This window comes from Bacillus rossius, chromosome 18 (assembly GCF_032445375.1).
Source record: "Bacillus rossius redtenbacheri isolate Brsri chromosome 18, Brsri_v3, whole genome shotgun sequence".
In the NCBI taxonomy this organism is placed as follows: Eukaryota; Metazoa; Arthropoda; class Insecta; order Phasmatodea; family Bacillidae; genus Bacillus; species Bacillus rossius.
The window spans coordinates 21,078,517-21,101,309 of NC_086345.1; the positions used below are offsets into that span (position 1 = coordinate 21,078,517).

The following is a 22,793-nucleotide window of genomic DNA, read 5'->3' on the forward strand; positions in this document are numbered from 1 at the left end:
ATCAAAAGTTTAATTGATCTTATGCACGATATACAAATCTGTAAGTAATACTTGTCAAGGCTGCAATTAATTTCAAACTACATACAAAACCTTTAAATGCTCATAGTTCATGCTAAGGTTGACATAAGAACGGTCTCTCAGTATCTAAAAACAATTTAAAAAATACTAAAATTTATAAAACATGGACAATAAACTATTATAACTTAATTTGAAATAGAGGGAAAAAAACACGAAATTATGGATGAAAAATAATTTCAGATACTATTCCGTGATGCCTTACATGAATCTGTCAAAATACATTCGAGTGTTGTACTGAACCGTAGTTTGTTAACATCACCAACTTCGGCCCCACACATCACCCACCGGAGCGGCGCATTTATACATTTCGCCGAGTGCCAAAAGTAGGTCGGAGGCGAGCTGGTCAGCGAGCGCAGTAAAATAGGACCGCATTAAGAGTGGTATATACCCCTTTATAAAACCAGTTATACACGCGTCCACTACTAGCCTATTTTCTAGAGAATTATGATAGCTACAGCTTCCAGATTATTAATCTGACGAGAAAAGTAATGCAGTTTTTCCAATATAGTTTTATATTTTGGAAATTGTGACGCAAAATATATTTGAAAAAATGGTAAAAACAAGCAATTCGTTGACGAATTTCTAGTTATTCGATGAGAAAAATGAAAATTTGAATCTATATTGGAAAAGATTATATTTTTCTGAACAAAATGGTATATTAAAAGTATAAGGTCACAGCATTAAATATCAGTGTATTTGGTTAGGAAAACTGGCTAATTTGGCATTTTTAGTGTCTGCCTTGTGCTGCTCGACGCGAAAGTTGACGCCAAGCTCCGGGAAGACGAGCAGGGTGGGGATGACACTGACACGCCTCAACGTCGCCCGCGGTAGGGGAAGTGCTGATCTGTAACGGCGATAAACCTCTGTCCTCCGTCCTCCCTCCACCCTCCACCCTCCTCCCGCTATACAGCAACACCGTTTCTCTGAAGGATTCATGGGACAGACGATTTCCTTGGAGAGTAGCTTGGAAATAATCTTCACTCGGTAGCAACCTACATTGTACACGATTTTTAAGTCTGTTGATTCGTTCAATGGTTCGTTAATGCTGTTTGTGAGCTTTCGCATAATATAAAAAAGACGCAATTATCTGTTAGTCGGTACGCATGGAAAAAAAGCAAGACAAACGAATCGGTAAGTTAGGGCGACTTTATTTAAGTGCGAAACGGAAGAAAAGAAGAGCAACGGCTCTGATTGAGTACCAGAAACAAAGGTAAGATATAGCGATACCGATATTAATTTTTCTTTTATTAATGTAAAAGAACACCGGATAATTCCAAACCCGGCTAAAAACTATTTTAAGAAACATGTTTTACAACCTAGTTTATACAATGCATTTAATTTTTTTAGAAAAATCCGAAGAGTTGAAGAATATGGTGCAGTTCAAGAGGAAGTCAACAGCACAGTAACTGATCCCCAAACGGCTAACTTGACGGCTCATTTTTCTTTACCAGGATCAAGCAACGCAGGGAATGAAAATATGGTTCTGAATCCTGATGAGGAGTAAGAAGCCAGTGTTTATATTACACAAACTGCAAACTGTATTTAACGATACCATTTAGAATTAGCATTTTATTACGATCGGAGTCTAATGAAAGGCTTAAATTTTTCATATAAATTTTTTTCAGTCCAGTAAATGAACTTCTATGGATTTGTTCTTGGATATATATACATAGTGTTACGGACAGATTAAAGAAAAGTTAGATACTCGTTATTACTGTTGTATGTAAGTCATAGGAAGTTATTATGGCTTGAAGACCATACATAGGTCATCGATTATCAATTTCAATTAGTAATTTTAAAAAGTGAACTAATATATCATTAATTCAGTCCTATAAGAGTCCATGTGATGTGAAAAATACTAGTGCTATTATAAAACAAGCCGAAAGATAATTAAATAAATCAGTATGGGCGAAGTTATGAGGGCGGGGGGTAATTGCGAGAATGGAAGGCAAGCTAGTGATGACTTACTGTGTTCGGTTCCAAAATACAGTTTCTTCATCCCCCACCTCATTTCCCTTGTTTGAGCGTGTCTCAGTTTACAAATGCGTTCGACTATCAACAAATTATTGTGTTACTTGTGATAGCCGCTTGGCTGGAAAAACGCCAAGAATCCTTACTGCTGCATGTTGTAATATTCAAGTGCGTCATTGGGTGATTGTCCATGTTTCCTTATAAAAAATATTGAGTGCGAAAATTTTTCGCCTTGTAGGCTTTCTAGTAAAGGACGCTATACAATATGGCTCTCCTGCAAACAAAACATTCAGTAAATATATAATGACATAAATTATTATTGTTCCACGTAGGCATTTCTTGTTTTTGAATGTTACTTGTTTGTATGCAAGTATGTACGTGCATGCATGTGTATGCCCGTATCTCGTGCTGTACCTACATTCTGGAATTAGACTTGTCATATTAGTGTACAGTAAAACTCTCTTACATCATATCCCACATTTACTGATTAGTTTGCGAACAGTTGTAGTGTTCATAGGCAGGATTATAGAATTAACTGAATATGTCACTACCTTTAAAGAGTAATTAATCAACATTTTGAGCAGAACACACAACTATAAAATTGTACTCAAATATGAGAGCCAAAATAGGAAATTTCGTTACTTTTGGAATTTTGATACTCGACATGTCACAAATATATTTCGTTTTAATCTTTGCAGGACAGTCACCAAATCGTACGCCATACTTCAGCCACCAATCCAACTGCAGGAAACGGAAGCCGGTGTTTTTCATTGGTCCACGGAAGTGTCTGACACAATCATCATAGAAAACATCAACATCGTTGAAAACTCTGAATCAGCTAATAAAATGGCGTATGAAATGAGCAGTGTTCAACAGAAAAGAAAGGTATTTAGAACAAAAATTTATCGCTGATTCAGAATTTTTGTAATAAAACGTTTGAACCTATTTGAACAACTGCCAGTCCCATTTTCTTTACCTGCTATTCTGCAGTACTCGGCTGCAAGAGAAGTCGATATTTTATACAGCAGATACTTCAAGCTGTAGCCGGTGCCAAGGATGTGAATCACTTGTGTTAATTGCATATTCTCCTTACAGAACTGGTACAGGAAATCGGCTTTTCGCATGAACCTACTTGTGCCAAGTTCACTGTAGCTGTATTTTATTCGCACTAACGGCAACACTTGTGAAATTAAACTGCCCTCTTGTTACCTCTTGTTACTGCAAATATGTTAATGCATCTTCGGGGAATCACATAGTACACATTTCACCCATGCTCCTCACCCAAACATAATGGGAATATAATTTTTTACTTCATAACATGCAGAAATTAACAAAATTTGATTACAATCGGTTGAATTATAGTATGTACTGTTGGTTATTATCTACTTTTCTCTAGTTACAATCATTTGCTTTCGAAAATTTCGGATATTTATGAAAATGATACGGCCTATGGACGGGAACGGTTATCTTTAAACTCAGCGAACTTTAGAATCATTTCATGTCCGATTTTTATTAATGTTATTATTTTTTTTATTTGTGGTCACATGTTCGATGACACCTGGAAACTTATGCTCCAACAGAACCCCTTTGGATTTTTAATGATATTTTCCAACAGTTTCAACGCATTTCAAATACAGAATTTGGTTTTTGAAAGATAAAAAAAAAGGAATTCATTGATGTTGTTATGTGAAATTATTTCACACAAATATTCACTTCTTAGATTGTATGATTAAAGGGAAAAAGACGTTATTTTCTCGGTGCCATTTTTAGCTTTGTTTTTTAGAATTTCTCAAGTGGATGTATATTATTCATAGGTGTAACCATTCTGTGTCTGTTTTTGTTTGTTTCTTTTTAACCGACGACAAAAACGGAGGAGGTTCTCAATTCGACGCGTATATATTTTTTTATGTATGACCACGCATAACCTTTTACAGAGTAGTCCGATTTTGGTAATTCTTTCTTAGGGTAAAGGATATACCCCGAAGTTGGTCCCACATAAATTCGGAAAACAAATTACAACCCTAACGGTAGGAAAATCAAGCACGTAGTAATAAGTTGATTGTAGGCACAACAAATTATAAAATAAACCTTTTATAAAAAATTAAACCACCGAAAAAACTGTAAAGCAAAAAATGAACTTTTTTTTGCTTTTCAGTTTTTTAGGGAGTTTAACTTTTTTTATAAAAAATTTAATAGTTAATTATCTATAAAATACTGATTTCACCTTAGAGACATGTGTCGGGCCGCACGCGCATGACTCTCGCTATCATTTTACCAACTCATTCTCATACTACGAAGGCCTTATTGGAGACTGACCTATCAGAGCTCTGCGCGCTGTTATCATGGGCGCCAACCCTTCTTCACTGATGCAGAGAGTATCGCCATTAACCTGGCTTTCCTTGACTCGCTCATAGTGGAGGAACCCATAAATCATTTCTTAAGTTCATTTTTCCTTCTCCACGCCAAATATAAATTTGTATAAATTTAATTTCTAGCATTTGACTCTTTATTAATGTGGTCTATTCTTCTTTTGTTTATTACGAACTGTACAGATCTACATTCATATTTCTCCTAATTTTCATATCGTAATTATAAAAAAATCCCACGATCAGCAGGCTGTTTAAATATACCTATTACATAGTTGGCTTAGTGAAAATGTCACAGAAACACACATATTACACAACATCAAAAGTATACTTTATTTGCACACAAACCTGAAATTTCTTTTGTTGGCTAACTTTGTTACAAGAGTACACATTATTTTTTAATACACTGTTGACTAAGTTGTAGAAACATAAATTAGTGTGCAAATGAATTGCGTTAAATTTGGCAATTTAATGGTTTTAGATGTTTGAAGAAGTCAGCACCTCAGATACTGCGGCAAAAGGCGAATATTCTACATCCACAGACAACGAAGAACAAACAACGGTTTTGAACACTGACTTCATTCACGGTAGTAACGAATTTGATTCTGAGCCTGTGGCCAGCTCTTCTCTAATAAATAGTGCTGACAAAATACCCATGCATACAGAAAAAGAGATTCATGCCGACCGTAATTTGGAAGGAGTCAGGTTCGTTGAACTGATGTATTTTATAAATAAACTGGTTGAAATAAGTAACCATATTCCTGCTTTCGGTTGTACTCTAGCTAATATGAGTGTCGTAAGGGAGGTAATTAGAGGGTTTTCTTCCATTATTGTGTTTTCTTGTAATATGTGTAACAGAACCTTTTCAGTTCCAACTCACAATCCAAGTAGTCCTTCGTACATGGATGTCAATTCTAGGGCAGTTTCTGGAATCATGAGCATCGGTGGTGGACTTTCACATCTGGAAGAGTTTTGTGCGACTGTGGGTGTACCATGCATGTCAGCAATGACATATTCAAAGTATCACAACAAAGTGTGTGACGGATGGGAAAAAGCAGCAACAACTCAGATGAAAGAAGCTGTTGAAGAAGAAGCAGCTTTAGCAAAACAAAGAGGGGACGTGGATGAATTTGGAATTCCACTTTTGACAGTGGTTGTAGATGGCTCCTGGTCCAAAAGATCCTACAAAACAAAATACGATGCATTATCTGGTGTAGCTGCAATAGTGGGCTATGAAACTAAGAAAGTTATTTTCATGGCTGTCGCTAACAAATATTGCTATGTTTGTGCTCGAACAATAAATGGAACTATTCCCCAGCATGTTTGTTACAAAAATCATGAAGGAAGTTCTAGCAGCATGGAAGCTAATATCATTCTTGAAGGCTTTCAGCAAAGTGAGGCTGAACACAATGTTAAGTATGCCAGGATGATTGGGGATGGGGACAGTAGTGTTTACAAAAAAATTTTGGAAGCACGTCCTTATAAGAATATTACTGTTGAGAAAATCGAGTGTAGGAACCATCTTTTACGAAACTATCGTCGGAAGTTGATGAATGTGAGTGAAAACAGTTCACTTGGCATTGCCGCCCTAAGAAAAGTCGTGTGTAACAAGATAAGCAAAATTGTATCAGGCGTACAGAAGGCAGTTGCATACCGAAAAACTGAAAACACCATTCAAAACAATCGAATTCAAGGCTTGAAGTATGATATTGAAAATGGTACTAGCCATGTATTTGGTGAGCACTTGGAGTGTCGAAAATTAGGATATTTCTGTAATAATCGAAAGGAAGGTGAAATTAATTATGTCCCAGAACTTTCAAAAAAGTGGTCTGTATTCTCAACACACTCTACACAGGCACGTAGCTTGATATTTGATGTTGATAATAATGCTGCAGAACACTTCAACTCGGTCATTGCTAAGTTTTCTGGTGGTAAGTGTATAAACTATACCACCAGAAGGTCATACCAGGGAAGATGTGCTGCTGCTGTGGTAGCACACAATACGAGAATGCCACATTACATTCTTCACAAGACAATGCAGGATGGCATCAGCCCTAACAAAGTTGCAAAAAAATTGGAACTTAAGCGCAAAGCTAGAATTAATAAAAGACGAAATAATAAAAAGTGCAGAAGAATCGATTTTAGGAAATCTCTAGCCCAAGCAATCAGTGACAAAGATTATGGGCCGCAGTGCCAGAAACCAGACATGCCAGTGGATGTATACCAACAAGAAGAAACCAGATTATTACAGTCCATTCCGAAAACTGATGAAGAACGCCGTCAAATAGAAAGAGAAACGATACTACAAGCAGGAAGTGGAGAATGGCTGGAAATGAGACGGAAACTATTGACAGCTTCAAAATTCGGGAGGGTAATACGTATAAAGCCAACAACAAGCTGCAAGAACCTAGTAAGAGCCATAATATACTCTCATGACATACTTAATGTTCCAGCAGTACAACATGGCAGGCATTCCGAAGAAATAGCCATCAAACAGCTAGAAGGCCAGGAAAAAATTAATATAAGTAAAGCTGGTCTTTTTATTGACCAAGAACACCCATTTCTTGCCGCAACACCCGATGGCCTTGATGGCGAAGACCGTCTCGTAGAAATAAAGTGTCCTGCTTCGGCATATGGAATGGACATAAGTGAAGCCATGCGAGAAGGCAAAATAAAGTATTTGAAATATTCTGAAGAATGTTCTACTGTCATTTCGTTAAAAAAAATCATGAATATTTCTACCAAGTCCAGGGTCAGCTTCACATAACCAGAAGGGATATTTGCTTGTTTGGCATCTGGACTTCGAGCCAAAAGAAAGTAAAAGTATTGGAAATTTTCAGAGACGACACATTCTGGAAAGAAAAAATGGAGCCAAAACTCGTTTTATTTTATACACAATGCGTTCTTTCGGAATTAGTTGATCCTAGACACACAAGAAATATGGAAATTCGGGATCCACCGCACATAACAGAGGCTATCAAAAGCCATAAGATAAAATGCATGGGAAAACGAAGATCGTCCAAAACAAAACCGAATATTACATCCTGATTATATTAAACGTGAACATTTTTCAAGCTTTTGCAGAACTTTCAAGAAAATGTTGGTCTTGGATAATCATTCAAACTAATTTTTATAGTGACCTGTTTGATTTATCTGTCTACGTCGCCTGCTCACTTAGCTTCATAGACTATCACCTTTCATACAGGAAATTATTCTTGCTCATTGTTTCCAGAACGTTTAACCATGACAAGCATTTTCATGAACCTTCATATTTAGTATGCCAGCACCTACATGTGCATAAGAAAGTATAGCCCGTGTGGTCACGTTCAGTGCCAACCTAGAGAATCATTACCGTAATCCATAGGCGTGCCCAGACATTTCCATTAGGGGGGGCCCTGCTAAATTTTTAAATCAGAAGCTGAATTTAGAATGTTAAATAGCCTAAATACATTCACTCATTGCGTGTTTATATTTTTGTGCAGTATCGATGGGATATGAATGTTTACTAGTTAATATTTATATCCGTATAATTTTAGCAATCTTGAAAATATGTTTTTTTTCCATAGACAATGTTTAAAGGGTACTTACACATTTTTCCCTCTCGAATTTTCCAATAGCTTGGTCCAGATCTACCTTGAAATTAACTTCTTTTTAGTGAATGCAAACACAGCAATTCAGACAACGGAACTTTAACAAACCTCTTAATTTTTTTTTTTTTGCTTGGCCATTTTAAGGGACCTCGTGTTTTAAATAAACAAAGGCGGCTGTATTTCCAGAACGATAAAATGTTTAGAAACATTGATAATTACCACACTGCAACACTGAAAAACAGTTTGAGTGTCACAGTGCCAGGAATATACGAATATTAACGAACGCATTAGAGAAAATGCCGATCTGAGTGATTACATTAGGGGGGGCCATGGCCCACCTGGCCCCCCCTGTAGGCACGCCTATGCCGTAATCATTTTGGATATGTAAAAAAATAAAATATCTTACCTATAATGTAAATTTTAAAGCTGAGTTAAGCTTTCCAGAATGGTTAAATGCTCAAGTGAGTAATGGTGCTTTAAAAGTATAGAAGACATTGCTTGTTTAGGTGAATAAATACTGAGGTGGTCGTAACTGTTACTTAGTTTGAAGGAAATTAATTCATTTGGCAGCCAATTGAGAAATTTTGTAAAATTTGTAAATGAGAAAAAAGAGAATTTCCTAAAAAGAGTGTTCGGTATGCATAAACTTCTTGTCTTGTAAGTCCTAACAAAAATGAGAAACGAAATAAATTTCGTTATACTTATTATGTATAATAGCGACCATAAAAATATTTTGCTTCAGTGGTAAGCTGAATTAAATTCAGTATTTTGTTGTTTTAAAAGTGTGGGTGCATTAAATCAAATAGTATAAATGCATGTCTAGTAAAAAATATAAAGCTTATGTACATTTTTGTGCGTCACAGGTAAAACCAATTTGTGTGTAATTCTACTAAACTTGTTTAAATAATCTGTTGTCTTTTACTTTATCGGATTTGTAAAATTATTTATATTTAAGCATTTGTTTCTCTTTAATACCTCTCTAAAGGCCATCTACATACTTTAAAGATTGTTGGACTTTTCTGCAAACTGTTTTGAAAAAGGTTTTTGTGATGTAAAAATATTTGTGTTTGAAATGTCTATTATACCGTACAATTTTTTTTAATTTGTCTTTCTTGGAAGTAACTCGTGCGCACGTTGGTTTAATTTATAGTGCTCTTTTTAAATTTCTTTGTCTTTTTTAACATAATGAACATTGTCTATTGGTGTGAAACAAAATGCATGAATTACATGTGAAATAAATACATGTTTTTTAATGTGGAATTATGTAACGATTTTTTATAGTGCATTTTTCTACCACGTCCAAATAAAATATATGCTACTTGCATGATAACTCATTGCCATGACACAAGTGAAACAATTACAAAGAAAATTATTCCATCTTATAAAAACACGAACACTTTTTTTTTTTAACATAATACATAATATGTATGAATTTCGAAACGCTTTTACAACTATCATTGACAGATGCGAGTTATATAAAATACATAACATCGATTCGGAAAATATATTTAACTTCGGCAAGATTTGTTTGCAGAATAAGGTAATTTCATGTTCCTTGGAGGATATGTAACGTTTAATATCCACGTGACTTCGAAAATTACGATGTAATGTCACTTTTCCCATTTCACGTAAAAGTTTGTGTTTTTAGCAAAAACATAGTAATGCATTTTATCTTTTTTTTTACTTATGAACTACTACCCACGCGTAAAAAAGATGCTACCATTACGATAAACATACTTTTCGCTTTATTTGACATTTGAGTTGAATGAAACGTTGTGTGTAGCCACTGTTAGCTCGCGCGGCGCTCCGCTCGTACGGGGAAGGCAGGCAGGCAGGCAGGCAGGCAGGCAGGTAGCAATGCTGTCGAGACATCCCGACCCGTACCGCGCCGTCATGAGGAGGGAATGACCATGGAGTGAGGGAGGGTAAACCGAGTCCATCCCCTCCACCGACATCATTTCGCCAGGATGCGCTCCTAGTAGGCCACTCCTCCAAGGCTAAACTCCGCCCAGGCTAGAAGTATTTTGTGCTGCTCGCGCCGGATTCTGAGTAGCCGCTTCTCTATATACCACTCTTAACATGGACCAAGCACGCGGACCCTCTTTTTTTCTTCTTTTTATTTTCCCCTCGTTTCCGCTCGAAGGAGCAAGGATGGGCCCGACCCTTCAAGTCCTAGGGAGGGTGAGACTAGCCCTCCCTCCCCCTCCCAAAAGGAGAGCCTAAGATTCACTGAGCTGGAATCAAGACGCCCCGAACTGTCCCGAACAAATCCGAAGATCGAGTTTCACTCGTGCAACTTCGAGTACGATAAGCTATAAAGTATTTTTAATTTAGCTGACCTAAAAGTACCAACTTTTTTTTAAGTTAAAAATACCTAGACGCGAAAAAAACTAACATTCTAAATTTTATTTTTTTGCTTTAACTCGTATCATTTGTGTAAACGACATAACCTTACCAATCCTTCATTTTTGTTTGAAATCATCTTTAGACGTGCGAGAATTGTATTTATGAAAGGCCTGGGTTTTAAAACTACGCAACAACGTAACACGCAAATGACGCAAGAAAATCCGCAGTTGTTTTAAAAGCACGCAAATAGCAATACGTCACCAACCATACAACAGTAAAAAAACTAATTTCTATCCCAAGCTTCTACTGACAGCTCACATTAATAATTAGAACAAAATAAGTTGTCAATATTTTGATTTAAAAGTCTTATTTTCTGCTACTGCGTGGAAGTTTTAAAACACGTAAAAACGCGATGCATATAGTTAAAAGAACATCGCAGCCTTCTATGCAATCATGTTCGCATCTTAAAAAAAAATTTCGGGTGACTTTTCTTCAAATGTGGCCGTCGGAAACACAAGCAAAAACGCAAGAAAGATGGAAGTTGAACTATACTTGCGTTGCGTTATTTATTGCCCCTACCGTAGTTTATAAACCCTCACTCTATAACGTGGTTTCTAAAATTTTTGCACCTTCCGTTCTTGAGTAAATAATGAACCAGACCCCAACCCAACCCAACCCAACCCAACCCAACCCAACCCAACCCAACCCAACCCACAATTTACTTCACAACAGCAAAAAAAAAAAAAAAAAAAAAAAGCTAGTACTTTAGCACTCGCCAGAGATATCACATCTCACCTCGACAACAAGCAAATTCATGTGTTCGCCTGTTGCAAATACACTTATAATATGAAACTCGGACACGAAATTTGACGTCGAATTAAAAAAAAAAAAAAAAAAAAAGGCGTAAATGAGTGATAAATATTCGCAAATTGTGTTTTCAACTACATTTCCGGACACGAATCACACGTAGATTCCGCACCCGCCGCTAGAATCCTCTGCCAGAGCAGGTACAACGTCTACCGATTAGAAGTTTTAAACTATATAATGGAACAGCTACGATAAAAGGGGGAAAAAAAGCTGAAAAAATATACTAAACACCAAAGTTTTGGACTTGATTTTTTGACAAGGGATTATATTAAAATACTTATTACTATAAAGTTTCCCTTTGTCTTTGTGAACTCTCATTCACGCCATTCACCATAGATGGCAGCACCGTGGTTTCAGAATTTTCCCGTTCACATTCACTCCCACCAAACGCCGTATACCATAAGGCTAAGATGTTTGAGAAGTCTTTTCACAGACGAGAGAGCCAAACGCCCGATCGTGCATCTTAGTTTTTTTTTGTTCATTGTAACTCATGATAACTAATGGCCAATTAGGTAAGGTTAGCTACATAATAAATACTTTAGAACATTTTGGACGGTTGATTTGGTTAGGATAGCTACATTAAAGATACTGTGAAATCAAAAATATATAAAAAAAAAAATTAAAAAAAGCGAGCATGGACTTTGGGGAACTTCGGGTGTGGCTCTCTCGTCTGTGAAGTGAAGGCTTCCCAAGATGTTTACACATAAAAACCAACGCAGATTGTTCGGGTGTTCTGACTCTGGTTCAATGAATCTAAGGTTCCTTCCTCGCAGAACACCCTCCCAAAGGCCCTTTACCCCCCCCCCCCCCTACTCCTGGACATGAGCCCTTTATATTTATAGCCGGCTCGGGGTCCGCACAGTTTCTTTGGCCAGTAGAAGGAAGGGGTAGGAAGGAAGGAGAAGGGGTAACCTCCCCTCCCACCCACCACCCCCCACCCGCGCACAGGAACACACGTGTGTACGTACTGGCCATTCCAACCACACTCACATATTTCAAACCGCCCCCCACCGAGGTAATTTATCGCGCGCGCGCGTGTGTGACGTAGGGATAAAGCTTACGTGAAGGGGGGGGGGGAGGGGTGAGGCAGGATGCATGGGGGTAAACCACCTTGCAGGTCACGTTAGTGGTCGCGGCGAAGAAGGGTTGGTGTAGGGAGGGGGGGAGATACGGTTGAAGGGTTTGAGTCACAGCTAGGTTATGGTCGTGGACATCCTTTTTGCTAACGACCCACTAGCACAGTCAACCACAACAGGTAGCCCTACGGTGTTGCCCGAAGACAATGCCCCCCCCCCCCCATTTTCCGAACCGATCCTACCCCCACCCCTCTTCACATTCTCTTGCTTTTAAAACACAGCTCTTTCGGGAACAAGGAGTAACGAAAACAGATGCGCCTGTGTATTGCCCCGTCGGGGCTATGCACAGGGAGCTTAAACTCGAACTCTTGAAAGATTATTATGTCAGGACTGCACAGAAATTCCATGACAAGGGTCACCTGAGCGCAAATGTGTATATTTCCTCTCTCGGAGACCGCGACCCGGAATTTTATCGCAAATACAAAATGGCTATTTCAATCCTGGCGCACAGGCCGCCCTAGCTGCTCTGTGATTGGCCGGCCCGCTGGCCAATCACGTCGCGCACAGGTTCACGCGCGCGGAACCCAGCCCTGTCTACACGGAAAATTTCCTACGCGAGTAATACTTTCAAAAATAATTATTTAACTTATAAATACTAAATAAACAAGTAGGCTGCAATTATTCAGCAATGAAGAGCCTCGTATACGGCGGCGGGCCTGCTTTGCAGACGTCAAAAATATACACCGGCTCCTTAGGGTGGCAAGCTGTCTGCATGAATGGGCATGGCCATGCCAAAGTGCGAGGTGAAGAACTACATTCACAACTAACTGTAGATTGCGTGCCATGACTGGAGGCGCCTGCCTGGGCATTCAGTGCAAATAAACACCGATCGAGTTGGGGGTACCGATACGAGTGGAATGCTGTATGCTAATGGCCGACGTCCTTAGAAAGTGGCACGCATATAAAACCTCAATTAATAAAAATAAAATACGAATGCTCTTTCACCATTCGCCTTAAACCCATACACCGACAGTTCTTCCACTAAAACTAGTGAATAGACGTTAGTATAATAATATTAGCCTATATTATGTTATATAATATATATTTATAAAAAAAATTTTTAAAAAATCTAAAAAAACCAAAAACAGTTTTAGTTATGGTTAATTAAAGTACTGTTAAGGCATGTTAGCCCGCGCAACATGCTTTTACTAAAATTAGTCTAGTCTGTAGGATGTTTAATTTTCTCTCTTTTAGTTATAGGTGCTGCTGTCTGGAGCGGATGTGAGTGGTTCGTGTTACCCTCACCGCCAGGGGCGCCTGCGTCACTGGCCAGCGAATTCCAGTCCTGGACAGAAACAAAGCGGACCACGAGTACAAGTGCCCAACCCCCGCATGGTAGACTTTCTACTCTGTCCAACACTTCATCCAGACCATCCTCTGTCTCCTGTACTTTCCTACACTTAATGCATGCAAACTTGCATCCCGCATGAAAGTGCCCAGGGTTTTCCCTGTGTCTATGCAGGTTTTACCTGGGCCCAACTTAACTAGTAGTTTAGACTAGAGATAAGAGTGAGGGGAGTTAGTCGTGGCAACAATCGCTGCCAAGGCTGGCCAATCCCCTCCTAGCACATGATGCATGCGACCCTCTCCCTGCATGGCTAATCCCAGCATGACTAAGGCGTGATAGGCTTCGGCCTGAGACGCACTTAGGTCCCTCCCTAACCCGTACCCCTCCCAAACACACTTAGTTTTTAGTTAGGTTAGGAAGAAAAAAATCTCCAGCGCACAGCAAGTGAAAACTGCTTTAACCGCGTTGAGCGATATTTGGTAGGGACAAAACTTATGGATTCACAAAACCGACATGCTAGTGATGTTTTGCGCCAGACTGACGAATCGCAGCGGCCTGTGTACATGTATACGCATATATAGGCCTACACTAATACATTGCATATACTCGACTGTATCATGTGCGTGTTGGACTCTTTTTTGGATGGGTAAAATCTTGTGAGTTCGCATCACCGACATGCTTTAGTAGCAGTAAGTGAAGTTAATTTGACCACGTGAATACATGACCTAGGTCTGACATCACTGTTAAGTAAGGTAATGAATTTTTACGTAATTTTGACATACCACTAACATATGTTGTGACTAAAAAATGATGTAAGGATAAATTATATCATGCTGATATCGTACAGACATAATACCAAAATTATTTTTTTACGTACATTTGACGTAGAAATGTCATATTACACATTTAAAAACAAAGTTTTAAGTTTTCACTTCTGTTGACAGTCCCCATGACTGGCTATTTTGTTGTTTTTTTTTTACTTAAAAAGACTAAACCTCGAACAAACTAAGTTTATTGAAGTGAAACTTATTTAAAGCCCCCATGACGTCGTCATAGCGTAATAAAAAGTAATTTAACAAAAACCAAATTTCAGATATGTCCCGTTCCAGATTATTATTTCATAAGCATTCGCTCAATACGTTTAAATTTGTAGAATTTTTGGAATGGCTGAAAATTCTGCACAATTAGTTGGCAAAGTGAAATTTTTTATCATTTATGTGCAGTATGACTAAGGAAAATCAAATGGAATTAAATAACTGTAATGTTTAGGATTTAAAGGCAATGCTGGTGTCTTTTGCATGGTACTCTTCAAATTTCTTTTAGAAAAAAGATATTAAATTTTATTCACCTTTTCTCAAATAATAAAAAATCTGAGGATTTTAAAAGGCTTCAAACTGACTTTAAAACTAACAAGTTCCAGTTTTATATCGCAGTATCTACCCTCTGCACTTAGTAGATAACACCAACTCAAAACCCGACTGGTTTTATTGAAATAAAATTTAAAACTAACTCCAACCTGATACCAAAAATATGCACATAAACCCGGCCCGAGTGCTACGAAAAATGTTAAAAAGCACAGCCTTAAAAATTCAGAGCAAACACATTACGGTGTCGAAGTGGGCATTTAATTGAATCAATAAAAATTGCGTTAACTTTGCATGAAAATCAAGCCATTGGTAAAATATTACGTTAAATAAAACAAACATGAATTAAATTATAGAGTCTAAAATCTTTCATTATAACCCGTAAATATTTGTTACTGCAATAAGCACAAAAAGATATAGCAATAAAATGTCAAGAAAAGTTTATACAAAAATTACTTTTAGATTATAAAAAATATTCAATTACGTAACAATATTGGTACAACATCTTATGAAATGATTATTCCTAAACTGCCTGCCGTTGCTAAAAATATATCAAAATATATGACTGCATTTATATTCAAAGATATACGTAATAGACGTTACTATATTAAAAAAATATATCAATTTAATTTTACTATAAAAAATCCATCTAACAAGTCCTATACAAAAAGCTGGGGGGGAATGCGCAATTATTTCATGTTTAATCAAAAATTTCTCAAACACCAAGTTTATGTTCGCCCACACAGGTGCAAGCAAAATAGATGACGGGATATTCTGCCCCACCACAAGGTAAATGGAAGCGTAAATTAAGTTTATCCAAACAAGCGCCGTTTATAAACAGATCAGCTGTAGGTACTACTCACGATTTTCTCTCGTCGCTGCAGCACAAAACACTCGTAGCTAATCTCAAAGCAAAGGCATTTTTTTCTTCGTGCCTTTAAATAAATAATGCCCTGGCCTGTCCCCGGAAAGCCGAACAAACGTGCTCGAGGCTCAACGTGTCTAATTCGAAGTCCCGTGAAAAGTTCTGCACTGCGCCCGGGAATGTCCTGTACACTCCAACAGTCGCGGGCCCATTTGACTCCCCGCGCGCGCGAACCGCTACAACAAGGTCTCGCCTCGGCTAGCAGCGGACTCCAAATGTCTCGTCACTTCGCCACAAACACACACACACACACACACACACACACACACACACACACACACACACACACACACACACACACACACACACACACACACACACACTCGCAAACGTCTTTATTTACAGGGCAGCCAACTCACACTTCCCACTGCCAACTGTCACGTAAACTCTCTACACGTATAAACTGATTCCGCATTCCCGAGCGGGAAGCCTATGATGTACATTCTATATTTCACAGACCCGATAACTCACGTTGGCAAGCCTTCTTTTCATAGACGAGAGAGCCAAACATTATAAATACTTGAATACATTGTGGAAGGTTGGTTATATTAGGTAAGTATAGCTACATTAAAAATACTGTAAAATCATTTTATGGTTGCTAAGAAAATAATATGTAGCTATCCAGGGCTAGGAAACCGTTTACATGATTTCACAGTATCTTTAATGTAGCTATCCTAACCAAATCAACCGTCCACAATGTTTTAAAGTATTTATAATGTAGCTAACCTAACCTAATTGACCATTAGTTATCATGAGTTGTATATTTATTTACAATGAACAAAAAAAAAACCGAAGATGCACGATCGGGCGTTTGGCTCTCTCGTCTGTGTAAAGAAGGCTTGCCAATATGAGTATTCGGGTCTGTGCAATATATAATGTACATCATAGGCTTCCCCTTCCGAGCAACTCCTTAGCGATACAATACAATTAAAAACAACATGAAATTATTAAAAAGCTAGGAAAAATAACTTCTAATTAAAAAAATTAACAATTAAATATAAGATCTAAATATTTAAAAAAGTTATCAAAAATTGCAAACAAGCATATTTTATTTTTTTTATATTAAAAAAGTTTCAAAGGCAAAACATTATTACGGCCAAAGGCCTGGCCACAATATCCCACTTCATTCAGTTTATCCATACTGCACAAAAATGTTTAAAATGCAACATTACCAGCTAATTAAGGAAAAGAGCATACATAAATATTTTATATTTTTTTTTATGAAAGGACATAAACCCTTGAGCTCAGAGTGACTTAAAATAATTTTAAAAAAATTAAGTAGTGAAATTGTTTTCCTACAGTTAAGTTTCGGAACAGCTACAATGCTTTTGTATGAACCGAACCCAACCTAAACTAGGTTAGGTTAAGCTAATTTTTTTATTTATTTCCTACACTTCATCTCAAAGTTGGTGCACTTCATGCGCTTCGGGTAGTTGCGGAACAGTTTTGGTGCATTTTGTGCGCTGGTTGTAGGCAGGGTGGCTTAAAAGAACAAAAAAGGAAATTTTATGCATTTGATGTGCTTAGTATTTTTTAATGAACAAGAGCTAATAATTGATAATAGTAAGGATGCGGGTATGATTTCAAATGAGAAAACCGAGTTTTTCCGCGCCCTGTGCTCTCCCATCCGTTCACTGGCAATTTTTTGGCGCCTATTTTGGTGGTTAATTCCCACAATGCCTTTGGTAATACGTCTTGTAGGCATGATGTTAAATCACTACCTCCAGCTGAATAAAATGAAAGTACAAAATGTGCGCGTAGAGTAGAGCACGACAGAAGTACCTCTAAACCTTCAGGCTTATTACAGTATTAGGTATAGGAAACATTATTATCTTTGGTTGAGGTCGTAGATAATAAAAAATATTTGCGACCGATAAATTATGCTATTGCATGTGTATGCAAGTGTTAAGTGTGCAAGCATGCAAGCGTGCCAGCATGCAAGCGTGCCAGCATGCAAACGTGCCAGCATGCAAGCGTAGAAGCGTGCAAGCGTTCAAGCGTGCAAGCGTTCAAGCGTGCAAGCGTTCAAGCGTAGAAGCGTGCAAGCGTAGAAGCGTGCAAGCGTTCAAGCGTAGAAGCGTAGAAGCGTGCACGCGTTGAAGCGTAGAAGCGTGCACGCGTTGAAGCGTAGAAGCGTGCACGCGTTCAAGCGTAGAAGCGTAGAAGCGTGCACGCGTTCAAGCGTAGAAGCGTAGAAGCGTGCACGCGTTGAAGCGTAGAAGCGTGCACGCGTTGAAGCGTAGAAGCGTGCACGCGTTGAAGCGTAGAAGCGTGCACGCGTTGAAGCGTAGAAGCGTGCACGCGTTGAAGCGTAGAAGCGTGCACGCGTTCAAGCGTAGAAGCGTAGAAGCGTAGAAGCGTAGAAGCGTAGAAGCGTAGAAGCGTAGAAGCGTAGAAGCTTGCACGCGTGCCAGCGTGCCAGCGTGCCAGCGTGCCAGCGTGCCAGCGTGCCAGCGTGCCAGCGTGCCAGCGTGCCAGCGTGCCAGCGTGTAAGCGTGCCAGCGTGTAAGCGTGCCAGCGTGTAAGCGTGCCAGCGTGGAAGCGTGCCAGCGTGTAAGCGTGCCAGCGTGTAAGCGTGCGAGCGTGCCAGAATGCAAGTGTGCAAGTATGCGAGTATGCTGCGTCACATCTACCTCTTCCCTGCCATATCCTATACAGGTTCCCCCACCACGAACCTAACCATACCCCTCCTCCCCCGGTTCCCCCTACCACGTACCTGACTGTTCCTCTCATGCGATCGGAAATTTCGTAGCGGTAGAAAATTGTAGCCCCTGCAGCAAAGATATTGTACTTTAAAAGTAGACCACACAGACAATTCCATGGAAGGAATTATTCGGAATAAAATATCACGGCAGTGATGAACACTGTGGGCTGACTACCACCTTTGAATATATATACTGTATAGAAGTCGCCAGCCCAGGTTAAAATTTCTAATACGGTTTTGAGGTAGTTGGTTAATTCACCGCCGCAATCGCCACCATCTCTAGGGGCATCGACTTGTGGTGGTCCCTAGCGGACAAGTGTCGAACTCTTCAAACACCCCTTCCCCCTCCTGTTGAACGACCTCGAGCTGCAGTGAATGATTGGTTGGGGGGGGGGGGGGAATGACAGCGGGCGACAGTGCTGCGCTCTAACGTGCAAATAACAACTAAGACGATACAGGGCGTTACGGCAGCGCACTGCAGCGGTGAAGTTCCCAAGCTGCTCTCATACGCTTCTGAAAAACGTAGAGTAAATCCTATCCACTCGCGACTTCTATACAGTATATATATTCAAAGCTACCACGATACAGTTGTTAACAAGAACATAAAGAAAAAAAAGATAAAACACAACCTCGGACAACACAACGACAAACAGATGACAACAGAACAGCACAACGACCACGGCACAGACGAACACAACATATCTTGTCCATAATTGTGGCTTCTGTATGATAGATAAGACAATAAAAACAAGCAAAGGCGTGTACATCCATAAAAAAAAAAGTTTTAAATCAATCCTTCTAATTGCAAGAATCTTTCAAAGAAAGTACATAATGCTATACGAATTTTATTTGCCTCGTTGGCTGAACCGAGAAAAACCATCATTGCGCTGACTATCTTAAAAGCTACTGAGATATCTCGTTTAATTTCCTCTGCCAGACACATCCCTTTCATTTGTAGCTTTTTTTACATGCTGTCTCCCCCCGGATGACTTTTTTTAATTACGTCAATTAAATTGTCTCCAGAATCCTTTGTATCTTCGCTCAAAATCCTCTTGTCCTAATCTCTTCCAAGTCTGTTCATCCATGTGTAATGCCTTCTCTCTTTCGTCTTTTTTCCATTACCCAGTCCATCATTTTCTGCATCCTTCTTACACGATATTACTCCCGTAACTATTTTTTTTACTTTATTTCTGGTGATTATATACATTAATCTGTCTTCTCAAGTGTTTTATCGCCTTCATAAAAAAAATCCCCCTCGAGCATAACGATTATAAATAAACGGCTTTTAAATGAGAAGTAATACTAGCTGGCTGGAAATAAAAACTTCAAAGATTTCCAACGTAAAACGAAAATTTTGTAATGTTGGATGGTTATAAAAAGAAATGTATAAGGTTGTTAGCTTATTTTTTTATTCCTTGGATTTCATCTGTATATTTTCATGAATGATTAATTTTTTTCATTTTATAAATCAATTTAATCGACTTTTCTGAGAACTCAAATTATTAACTGTAACCAAAAACTGTATTCGCAGGATAAATAAAGTGATGTGTAAATATTAACATAGGGTAGTTTTCATCCGTTATAAAAAAAACTGTTACTTCGGGAATAAGACATATTCCAATTATAAAGAAAACACACAGTGAAACGGGTCACAATAGCTACACAAATAGGCAGCAGATTACTGCCTGGGTTTAAGTTTACAATAAACACTTTGTTTCCATAATTGTAGAGCTTAAATTTTATTACAACGTGAAACATTTTGTACAGAGTTTGTTTGCAGAAAGCCATAAAAGTGGTCGGTTTTCTCTGGTTTAAATTACATTTATTGCTGTTATCATGAAAAGACAATTTTTTTTCAAGTAAATGAAACATACTATAGCCAAAGAGCGTCATGAATAATTAGCTTTATTACAGAGAAATATTTATTTTAAATAGGGTTCACTAGTGTTCGAGTTAACTTAATACAAGCAAACTAACTCACAGTGTCTCCTTATAACATTAGTGTAGATTTACACAGTATTTTTGTTTGTGATTGGTAACCCTGTGCTGAACGTTGGCCAAAAGGTTAATATTAATACAACCTACGTACAGCTCAAGCCAAATTAACACTATAATCGAAACTCAGGAAGAGATGGATACCTATTCGGAATAACTACCTCAAAAATCAAAAAGAATAATCAAAATCCTTTATGATTTTAAAGGGAGTTTAAATTAGGTTAGCAAATGACCAGACTGCCAGAAGTGTGACATCAGAATACACATAAAAAATTAATTTTAATTTTGAAACTTTATATAATTATGTATTTACACCAACATGAAAATATCCAGGGAGAAAAAGCCTTAAATTTGAACTTTGGCTAGGCAAAAATTATTTAACACACAGTTTGGATATCCAGTAAGGATGTTGTAACCAGCTGTGCCTAAAATAATAGTTTTTACTGAATACAGACAAATTTAAAGAGACGTTTAATTTTAACTGATCTTTAATGCAGCTGATCCAAGGTTTGTGTATTCACACTTTCTTTTTGTGTATAGGTATGTAACCTAAACAGTGTAGGAAGCAAAGAAAATTATCAGCGTTTGTGTTGATTTTTTTTTTTTTTTTTTTGCAGTACAGCAACCTTGCTCATAAAGCACGCGGTATCAAAAACCAACGGCAAAATTTCGAATCCACTAATCCCCTAGTTATTTCGATTTTATTTCCATCGCGATATATTTGTTTCAGGAACACAATAGAGCGGAACTTTCCAAGCGTTACGCTGCACATATTTTTCTTTATTCACTTGTTTAAATAAAGCAATGCTGAAAAATAAACTGTTGTTTAGTATTCCGGTCTACATATTTATTTTTCCTACATTATAGGCAACTCAAATGTCCTTGTATTTTATTTTCAAGTTGGTAGATATAATAACTGGCGATTCATAGTTTAAATAAAAAAAAATATATTAACAGGTTATTTATAACATTTATAACATTTAAATAGTAATTTATTTCAAACTTTCCGTGAATATATAATGTGCAAACGAATATATTAAAATTTAAATTAAGAAGTATTCGCTGAAATAACTGTAATTGTCCGGGCTTTAAGCTTCGTTGAGAGGATTCTTTGATTGTGATAGGGATAGTTATACCGAAATCTCACGTAGTAAGTAGATTTCATTGATGTATAAAACAGAAGAACAGAGATTTATTTTTTGAAGTTATATTTTTTAGGCACGTTATAAAAAAATGATTAGAACGAATTTTTACGGTGCGTGCACACCACGAAAATAAATTTTCACTCGATGAAAAAAAAAAGGCTACATACAATTCAAAATTATATATTTGCTTTTAAATCATATAGGCCTACCTACTTCAGTGATTGATATTGAGTACTGGTCATATGTTTATCTTCATAGTTGTTTGTGGTCGTATATTTACTGCGTTTTCCATGTTTTGTTGTATGTCTGCATTTACTGTTATTGTTGGAACTGTATCGTTGTTGTTGTCGAGCTGTAATTTTTTTTTTCACGACTAAATTCTTTCTGCATAATTATTGTGCTGTCTGATATTTAAGCTTGAGTGTGATCGTCTAAAATGTCGTCGTTGTGCCCATAATACCTGTTTTGGTTCATATTTTGGTTTACCTATGTGTTTGACATCAGCTGATTTAGGCTTTTTTCTGTGGATTTAGGCTTTAATTTTTTTTTTCTCTCCTTATTTTGCATTTACGAATGTTTCCCGTGATAAACAGTGCAAAACTGCAATGGCCTATGTCAAATAAATTTTATTAAATCAAAGGGAATTCTTTCCTCGAAAGTGGGAAATTTTGGGTTGTTTTTGGAAAATTTTGAACCTGTGATCCTATTCTGGATATTTTTGGAGGTCAACGACATCCAATTGGTGGTCGTGAGGTCTGTCTCCTTACTCGTTAACTCCGAGTACAGCGCTATGACCAGCCGAGGTAAAACTAACACTTCTCCTCAAGAGAAGAACTAAAACGAATGATGCAAACTAAGACGGCGAGAGTTTGGGAAGCATGATGATCGACAGAGAACAAACACAATTCTAGAGTCATTGAGAGCGCTAGAATCTAATGCAACAAAGAGCTAGACACTAGCGCTATGTAATTCTTTCCTAAAGTTGTACGCGAAAAAAAAAAAAAAAAAGGTGGGGATA

The 22,793-nt window shown here is 37.9% G+C and overlaps 2 protein-coding genes across 2 annotated transcripts in view; one reads left to right on the top strand and one right to left on the bottom strand.

Moving 5' to 3' along the window:
• The window catches only part of LOC134541381 (protein YIPF5-like), a 602,992-nt gene that overhangs the window by 59,123 nt on the left and 521,076 nt on the right, over positions 1 to 22,793 (bottom strand). The window lies entirely within an intron of this gene.
• LOC134541192 (uncharacterized) lies at positions 763 to 8,679 on the top strand. The gene is made up of 3 exons (XM_063384436.1): positions 763 to 1,578; positions 2,748 to 2,934; positions 4,897 to 8,679. Exons 1-3 carry the CDS (start codon positions 1,556 to 1,558, stop codon positions 7,180 to 7,182), a joined length of 2,496 nt encoding a protein of 831 aa, XP_063240506.1. The 5' UTR covers positions 763 to 1,555; the 3' UTR covers positions 7,183 to 8,679.

Coding starts and splice junctions, on each gene's coding strand:
- LOC134541192 (XM_063384436.1), top strand. CDS start 1,556: ATGGTTCTGAATCCTGATGAGGA. Junction 1,579..2,747: donor GTTCTGAATCCTGATGAGGA/GTAAGAAGCCAG, acceptor TAATCTTTGCAG/GACAGTCACCAAATCGTACG. Junction 2,935..4,896: donor GTGTTCAACAGAAAAGAAAG/GTATTTAGAACA, acceptor TAATGGTTTTAG/ATGTTTGAAGAAGTCAGCAC.